Here is an 8,802-nt window from a genome sequence, read left to right as displayed (position 1 = left end):
TAAATGGTCCAAGCTCTATGCATCAGCTTTTGGTAAACATCAAACATCCAACTATATGTTTTCATTGATCATTTTGTAGTTTCCTAGTGCTTAGACAAAATCGTATATCATACCGTCAATGATTGATTATGCAGGTGGAAGTCATTCTTATTCCTTCCTTCAGAAGGAGAAACATATTGGTAACCTTTGAATTTAATTAGAACTAGGATTTCGGCATGCCGCGCGTTGTGGCGGCGTCGAAAGTTAAAGTGACTCAAATTTATACCGTATATATGACTCGACTTGTTTTCGTAAAAATTATGTGGTTGTCGAATGATAACGTATTATATTTGACCGGACTCTCTTTCGAACACAGTTTACGAACGTACACAACATAAGTATAAAAACGTATTATATTTGACCAGACTCGTTTCAGAAAAAAAAATATGTCAAAATGTGAGTCTCTTACGTTGAAACCTGAATTTAAACCGATACGTACCTCAAAATTGCCATACGCCGCGCTACGATGGCGACACCTTAGTTGTTTATAATTGGCAACACGTTGTGTTTATATCATAAATGATAATGGAGATGATATGATTTAAGAAAATGGAGAATTTGCTCAATAAGCTACCTTTTGCATTAGTTATAAATCAATTACATGGTAATTACATGTTTTAAATAACGTTGTATGTGATAAGCTATGTTAATAAATTTTATAATGAATAAAAGAAAAGGTAAGAGCAAAATATAACTATGTAAATAAATTTTATAATGAATACAAGAAAAGGTAAGAGCAAAATATAACTATGTAATTGTATATCTTACTGTTTCATATTCATTGGTACAATTTAAAATATTAAGAAAGAACAACAAAGAACAAAAGCATAAATAAACTGGGCCTGGCCCAGAAAAGAGGAAGTTGGTGAAAGAGAAAAAAACAAAAACAAACCTAGAAGAATTGAACTCACACAATTTACTCTATAACATTTACGAACTGTCATGAACAGTGGATATATTATTTTAAATATCGAATTTACAAATATGCTCTTAAGTGTGAAATTAAGGTCAAACCAATTTACGATTTTATCCCCTTTAAAATTACTATTTTGCCATCAGTTTAAAATTACACTTTTACCTCTGGTTCAAAATGAAATTATACTTTTGCCCTCAGTGAAAAATTACACTTTTGCCCTCGGTTCAAAATACGATTTTGCCCCCTTTAAATTTACACTTTCGCCATTAGTTTTGTTTTCTTCCTCTCAGGTAAGTTACGATTTGCCCTCAATTTAAATTTGCATTTTTGTCATCGGTTTTGTTTGCTTTCCCAGTCAAATTACAATTTTGCCCCGCTTAAATTTATGATTTTGCCATCAGTTTAAAATTACGTTTTTACCACCGGTTCAAAATAACTCTCGTTACTACTAAGAAACAAATTGCCGACCAAGAAGACAAAGTACAACTTTGTTTAAACATTGACTAAACTTTCATATATATTGAGAAAAAATGAAGAGATTGGTTGGTGGCAAAAGCCACCGACCTTTCTTTTTAAGATATATATAATATAATTTCATCAATATATAAATTGGCTTATCTTACAGAACATTATAATAAGACTGTTGCTTATCACACATTATAAATGTTCATTTCTCTAGTTCAGTTTTAATCAAGTTGCCATTAGAAAATGTATTAAGCCTTTCTTTAACAATACTTTATACGCATCCATTCTCGTAGGATGTTAGGTTTCTGTACATGATAGATAATTATTTCAGCTTAATAAAGTACATATGGATAACCAAAAGTTTGACTCATCGTTCTTGTTCATCTTTGACTTGCATATCAGATTGGATGAGAATTGGTGCATTTTCCTTCGACTCGCCAGATGCATTCCTCATGGAGAATCTTATCTGCCCTCCAAAGCTTCCAACGGAAGATACCGTGCAGAAGATGTTGGACTCTGGCGGGTCATGTATATTGCACAACATCAAAACTGGAATATGGATAGCAGGTAATATTTTGCAAAACTCTCTTCAAAGTTTGATCATCATTCACTATTACGTGAATCAGATATCATTTTCTTATTCTCCCAAATGGAATGTTATGTTCAGATTTACAGCTTGTTCGGTGCCCTGTATGTGACCTGAACGCATGTGATGGTGAGAAAATACTTATGAAAACAAAATTTTGAAGTTAGAAACTCTTTTCTTAATCATCTGTTTTGTATATTGCAGGAACAACGCAGGTACTGGATGCCAAACACTTAAAGCTCTTCCTCAATGACGGGTTTGTAAATGGAAGCTGGGAGTACGAGCTGGTAGGATCTCATGACATCAAAAGACATGTAAACAGTGCATCTGGTGGCATTTTGGACATCAAACGCTTTAATAGTCCATACACAGCTGGTAAATGTTGTTTCATTGTTTCTTACCAACTAATCTCATCAATTAAAGATTGGATAAAAGAAACTGAGTAAAATGCCATTTTCATCCTTGAGGTTTGGCAAGTTTTGGGACTTTCGTCCAAAGGTTTGTTTTTCCGCATCTGGATCTAAAAGATTTAAAATCTTGCCATTTTTATCCGGCTCGTTAACTCCATCCATCTTTCTCCGTTAAGTCAGGGGTATTTTCGTCTTTTTTGTTAACTTAAAGGGCAATTCGGTCGTTTGAATACTTATACATTATGCTAAATGCTTGTATATAAAGTGAAAAAGATCGAATTGCCTTTTAAGTTAACAAAAAAAGACGGAAATGTTGATATCAAAACTTATAACTCACGAAGATAAAACACTCGTTGATCAAACTCAAGGCTTTTTTATTGTGCAATTGTGAATACAAAAAACAAGCAAAGAGGCTGCAATATAAAGGCAGCAATACAACGGTAAAAAACTGAAAACCTAAAATTGTGGATCTCACAACCTTATTCAAAAGACCAGTAACGTAAACAAACAACTTGAGGATAAGCCTTGAACTTCGGATGACCAAAACAATTCCACACGTGCAAGATAACTGGGGTTTGAATCATATTTCAACACCCCCCCTTGATTCAAACTTCTGCACTCCCAAACGATGACGAAGAAAGACAAACTTTTCCTTTGGTAAAGCCTTGGTTAAACAATCAGCAACTTGATCTCTTGAACTGCAAAACTGGAGCACCACCTTCTCTTGTCTGACCATGTCTCTAATGAAATAATACTTTAAATCTATATGCTTAGCTCTGCCATGTTGAACAGGATTTCTTGATAAGTTGATTGCTGACTGACTGTCACACCAGATTGTTGTAGCATTGCCTTGGATGTGCCCCAAATCTTCTAAAATTCTTCTGATCCAAATGCCTTGACACGTTGCACCAGTGGCTGAGATATACTCAGCTTCAGTACTAGAGAGAGCAACCGTGTTTTGTGTAACATCCCGAAATTTTAAAACTATATACTAGAATTATAAAATACATAATAAACAAGAATAAACTAACTAGGATAAATAACCTAGTTAGTTAAGAATCTTGTAGTAACATTTGAATGAGTTAAAAGGCCAAAAATATATACTAGATAAGAGTGGAGGGACTAAAATTGTTAAAATAGAAACTCTAATTACTAAAGTAGTAAGAAATCAAACCAAACACCTCAAAACTGAGGTTTTGGTCGATCAACAACAGAGAGGGGCGACACCCACACCTCCAAAACCCTAACATCAACAAAAACTCTAAATTGAAGGCTCAAATCATGTTGTAATCAAAATCTGAACATAGAATTGTGATCTCCTCGTCAAGAAGGTCATAAGGTATGTCAAATTAGGTTATTTTGATACAAATCAAATTCTTACATGAGATTGAAATCGAAGGTTGAGCTTGATTATGTGTTGTAAAACATGAAATTGGAAGTAATGTGAAGTCTAGGGACAAACCCTAGATGATTCTTGTTAAAAATCTTGCATGTTAGTTGTAGAAATCAAAATCACTATAATGGGTGATTAGTAAGTTAGTAGAACTTGATAAACACTAGGATTAAGACTCTTGTTCTAGTGAAAATTGAAATTGTGAGATAATCTCTGAAATTGTTGATGTTAAAATATGTGTATAATGTCTAATTGAAGTTAAATTGAGTGATAAATTCAAGTTATGAACTTGTTTTAGATCATGTAAAAATCTGACCCGCAAGGTCTTTGATAAAACGCCTAAATGAGGATTAAAATGTTAAAGATTGCTAAAAACGCAGATTTACATATGTAATGAATGAATGCGTTAAAGCTTATGAAAAAGAGTTCTAATTTTTTTATGAATTGGACTCTTTAGGCAAGGAATCCGGGACGTCAAGTGGACACGCCGGAGGTGATACCCGCGGAAAAGGTGTGCTTTGAAGGTACGTGACTTAGTCCCGTTAACTTATGCTTAAATGCTTTGGTTTGATATGTAATTGATGTTGTAGTGTAAAGGATGCGTTTGATGCGTCGTTTAAGTGACGAAATACACTCGACCATCAAACGGGTCAAAATAAGGACTTAGAAATTAGTTTGGCATGTCAACAAAGTGATAGTTTTCACTAATTAGCCAAACGGGTCAAAAGATGCTTTTATAAAAGAATTATGAGAATAGGGACTTGAAAGTCTCATATTTCGTTAAGTGGTGGATTGTACCACGTTATTAAATTGGTTATATAAATTTTAAGACTAAGAACCCGGGATATCGGGTCAAACAATAGAAGCTCTATGAAAGTGTCGTTTGAAACGGAATGCTTGAATTCCGAAGAAACAAGTAAATAGTCCTACGGGAATGCAAAGCCATGGAATGGCACAAATACATCAAATAGATGAGCCCGGGAATTTGGGTAATTACGTCAAAAAGGTTTTAAGAATGGGGATGAGGTGCTATGCATCTTCACTAATGGGTTGGATAATTGAGACAAGGAAATTGTGAACCGATTGTCAGAATCTTGGTTTCCACGACATAAAAATTACATGGTTGAGTCCGTAATTTCATTACGGACTCATATTAAAAAGAATCGGCTAAAACAGACAAGCGAGTGAAAATATATGAACTTGTAAAGTTGAAAAATAGTTAAAGGGTAAATGTGCAGAGCCCACCGTAAATTACTGTCCCACCGTAATTTACGGTGGAGCTCAAACTGTTACGGTGAGATCCTCCTGAGTTACGGCAGAACCAAAAACATCCCAGCTTCACCGTAACTTACGGTGACACCGTAAGTTACGGTGGAACCCAGAAAAATTATGTTTTGTTTGTTAATTTTTGATGTCGGGGATTGTTTATATGTAACTTATTAAAGTCTAAACTAATGTTTTTAGTGTTTGACTTCAGGTATGAATGAGGTCCTCCCGGATGGCGATCAAGTGCATGTCAAGAACCGAACACATAAATCGAAGCTTCCGCACTAAACTTAATTTTGTCTAAACTTTAAACATGTCCTATTTTCTTTTGTTGACTATGTTTTAAATCCCTCGAACTAGTGATTAGTATACTAGCAGGGGTTACTTTTATCTAGTTATGCAATATCTTGGATGTGGTTGGTATCATCACAGTATGTATGGAATTAAACTCGAAAGGTTTTTGTAAACTCTGATTTTATAAAGTTTCATGAAATATTTAGTTAAATTATGTTAAATTATTAAGGGTGTTACAAGTTGGGTATCAGAGCTTAAGGTTGTCAACAAAAGTGTTCGGTTCAAGCTTGATCGATCGTCCGGTAAGAATTATTTTATTATGTTAACAAAATTATGTCTTATATATGAATGAGAAGGAAATTAAAGTGCATGGGAAAAGTGTGTTAACACACTTAAACCCGGGAGGTGCACTAAATTTAAACAGTTAAAGCAAGTTGAGAACTTGACTAAACCAAAACAAAAGAAGCAATGTTATAAACGAAATGTTTAACGTTTAAATGTAAACATTTCAGTTTCAAAGATGACGGATAAAGGAAATGACGAAGCGGTGCCAAGAGTCACCGAACAAATGAGAGAAGTGATTGCTGAAGAGGTAGGAAAAGCAATCGAGAATAGTTTGTCGGGTTTCATCGATAAAATCCAAACCACGGTGTTATCAGTGGTGGATGAAAGGATAAAGAAATTGGAGGATAATGCAAGTTCAGCCAAGGAGAAATTGGTAGAGCGTAAGGGTTGCTCGTACAAAGAATTTATGGCATGCAAACCACCACTCTACAACAGAGAAGTGGATCCGATAGTGTGTCAAAGGTGGTTAAGTGATATAGAAGGGGTATTTGAGAGAACCCACTGTGACGCAAATGACTTCGTGGCGTATGGCACGGGTCAACTGAGAGGACAAGCAAAAGACTGGTGGGATAATAAGAAAAAGGAAATCGGTAGTGAAGAAGCGAAGGCGATGACATGGGATGAGTTTAAGGTACCCTTCCTTAAACATCACAGTCCCAAGGCGGTTATAAATCGAATCAAAGAGGAATTTATCCGGCATAGGCAGAAGGGCGAGTCCATTGATAAAATCACGGGAACTTTTCTTGACAAATTAAGGTTTTGTGATGAATTGGTGACGACCGAAGAGCAGAAAGTGTATTATTATTATAATATGCTAAGCGCGGAGTATCGGGAGTTCATGACTCCCTCAAAATACGAAACCCTCACCGAAATCATCAACGCCGCTCGGGAAAGAGAGATAGAGTTGAAGAAACAAGTTGAGAGGGGTGAAAGAAGGGCGCAAGTGGTTAATCCAAGTCCTACTAAAAAGGCACGCGTAACCGACTCATCAAAGAAGCAAGAAGGAAAAAGCAACTCGCCAAGCTGTAAGGTATGTGGGAAAGGGCACAAGGGAGAGTGCCGGTTTAAGGACAAGCCGTGTCCTATATGCGGGAAGACAGGGCACACGGCTGTATTGTGCCCGGGGAAAGTTTCGGTATGCTACAAATGCTATCAGCCGGGTCACAAGAAATCCGAGTGTCCGGAATTGTCCGGAAAGAAGGAAGACAAGGGTGCGCACACTGAAGCACCAAAAGCAAAAGCTAGATCTTTCCAGCTAACGGCAGTGGAGGCGAAAACGGAGCCCGATGTGGTCTCAGGTATATTTGCCATAAATTCAATTCCTGCTCATGTGCTATTTGACACGGGTGCGAATAAGTCCTTTATTTCACATGGACTTATTCGACATCCTTCCTTTGTACTAACAAAATTACCTATGCCTTTAGAGGTAGAAATAGGTGACAACAAAAGTTTCCTTGTATGTGATATATGTCGAGATTGTAAGATAAGCATAGATGATGAGGAATACCCGATAGATTTAATTCCTATGTCCATGGGAGAGTTCCAAGTAGTGGTCGGAATGGATTGGCTATCCCGACATAATGCGAAAGTCATGTGTTTCCGCAAGGAAATAAAACTAAAATCTCCAAGTGGGAAATCGATTATTATACGTGGTGAGAAGGAAGGAAAACCGGTTATGTGCTCGATGATAAAAGCTTACAAGCTCATGAAGCACGGATGTAGAGCATTCATGATATACGCGAATGAACCAAACAAAGGATCGTTAAGGATTGAAGACGTGCCGGTAGTGCGCGAATACGCCGATGTGTTCCCGGAAGACCTACCGGGAATACCGCCGGAACGGGAGATAGAGTTCGGGGTCGAATTGATTCCGGGCGCAAAACCCGTGGCCAAGGCACCGTATCGGCTCGCACCCTCTGAATTGCAAGAGTTAATGTCTCAAATTCAAGATCTCCTCGACAAAGGCTTTATTCGCCCGAGCGTGTCATCGTGGGGCGCGCCGGTGTTGTTTGTTAAGAAAAAGGATGGGAGTATGCGTATGTGCATCGATTACCGCGAGTTGAACAAACTCACGGTGAAAAATCGATATCCACTTCCAAGGATTGACGATTTATTCGATCAATTACAAGGTGCTAAATGGTTCTCCAAAATCGACCTTAGATCGGGGTACCACCAGTTGAGAGTCAAGGAGGAAGATATACCGAAGACGGCTTTCCGTACGCGATACGGACACTACGAATTCCTGGTGATGTCCTTTGGGTTAACAAATGCGCCCGCGGCCTTCATGGACCTCATGAACCGAGTCTGCAAGTCCATGTTAGATAAGTCGGTAATAGTGTTTATTGACGACATCTTAATATACTCAAAGGACGAAGCGGAACATGCAAGACATTTGTACGAAGTCTTGGAGACGCTCAGAAAAGAAAAGTTGTATGCAAAATTTTCAAAATGTGCCTTCTGGTTGCGAGAGGTGCAATTCCTCGGGCACGTCATCAATGCAAACGGGATATTAGTAGACCCGTCAAAAATAGAAGCCGTGGCGAAATGGAATCCACCGAGGAATCCTTCGGAAATCAGAAGCTTTTTGGGGCTTGCGGGTTATTATCGGAGGTTCATACAAGATTTCTCCAAAATTGCCATGCCACTGACCAAACTAACCCGCAAGGAGGAGAAATTTATGTGGGGCGAGGACCAAGAAAAGGCGTTCCAAACGCTTAAGAAAAAATTGACACAAGCACTGGTATTGTCATTACCGGATGGAAAGGATGATATGATAGTTTACTCGGATGCCTCGCATTCGGGGCTTGGTTGCGTTCTGATGCAACGAGGCAAGGTTATAGCCTATGCCTCAAGGCAGTTGAAAACTCACGAAAAGAGATATCCTACTCATGACCTCGAGCTAGCGGCGGTGGTGTTCGCCTTGAAAATATGGAGGCATTATCTGTACGGGGTAAGGTTCACTATTTTTACCGACCACAAAAGCCTAAAGTATTTCTTCGATCAGAAGGAATTAAATATGAGGCAAAGGCGGTGGTTGGAGACGGTCAAAGATTTTGATTGTGACATACATTACCATCCCGGGAAGGCT

At 37.8% G+C, this 8,802-nt stretch overlaps 1 protein-coding gene across 1 annotated transcript; it reads left to right on the top strand.

The window, feature by feature from the left end:
- On the top strand, positions 1 to 5,542 carry LOC110877425 (probable F-box protein At5g36000). The gene is made up of 6 exons (XM_035977459.1): positions 1 to 32; positions 1,823 to 1,987; positions 2,088 to 2,135; positions 2,211 to 2,381; positions 4,267 to 4,333; positions 5,287 to 5,542. Exons 2-5 carry the CDS (start codon positions 1,828 to 1,830, stop codon positions 4,329 to 4,331), a joined length of 444 nt encoding a protein of 147 aa, XP_035833352.1. The 5' UTR covers positions 1 to 32; positions 1,823 to 1,827; the 3' UTR covers positions 4,332 to 4,333; positions 5,287 to 5,542.
- Positions 5,543 to 8,802: the final 3,260 nt, after the last annotated feature.

The sequence above is a fragment of the Helianthus annuus genome, chromosome 9, assembly GCF_002127325.2.
Source record: "Helianthus annuus cultivar XRQ/B chromosome 9, HanXRQr2.0-SUNRISE, whole genome shotgun sequence".
In the NCBI taxonomy this organism is placed as follows: Eukaryota; Viridiplantae; Streptophyta; class Magnoliopsida; order Asterales; family Asteraceae; genus Helianthus; species Helianthus annuus.
The sequence above is the reverse complement of the archived record's forward strand: the minus strand, read 5'-3'. Positions and strand labels throughout refer to the sequence as shown.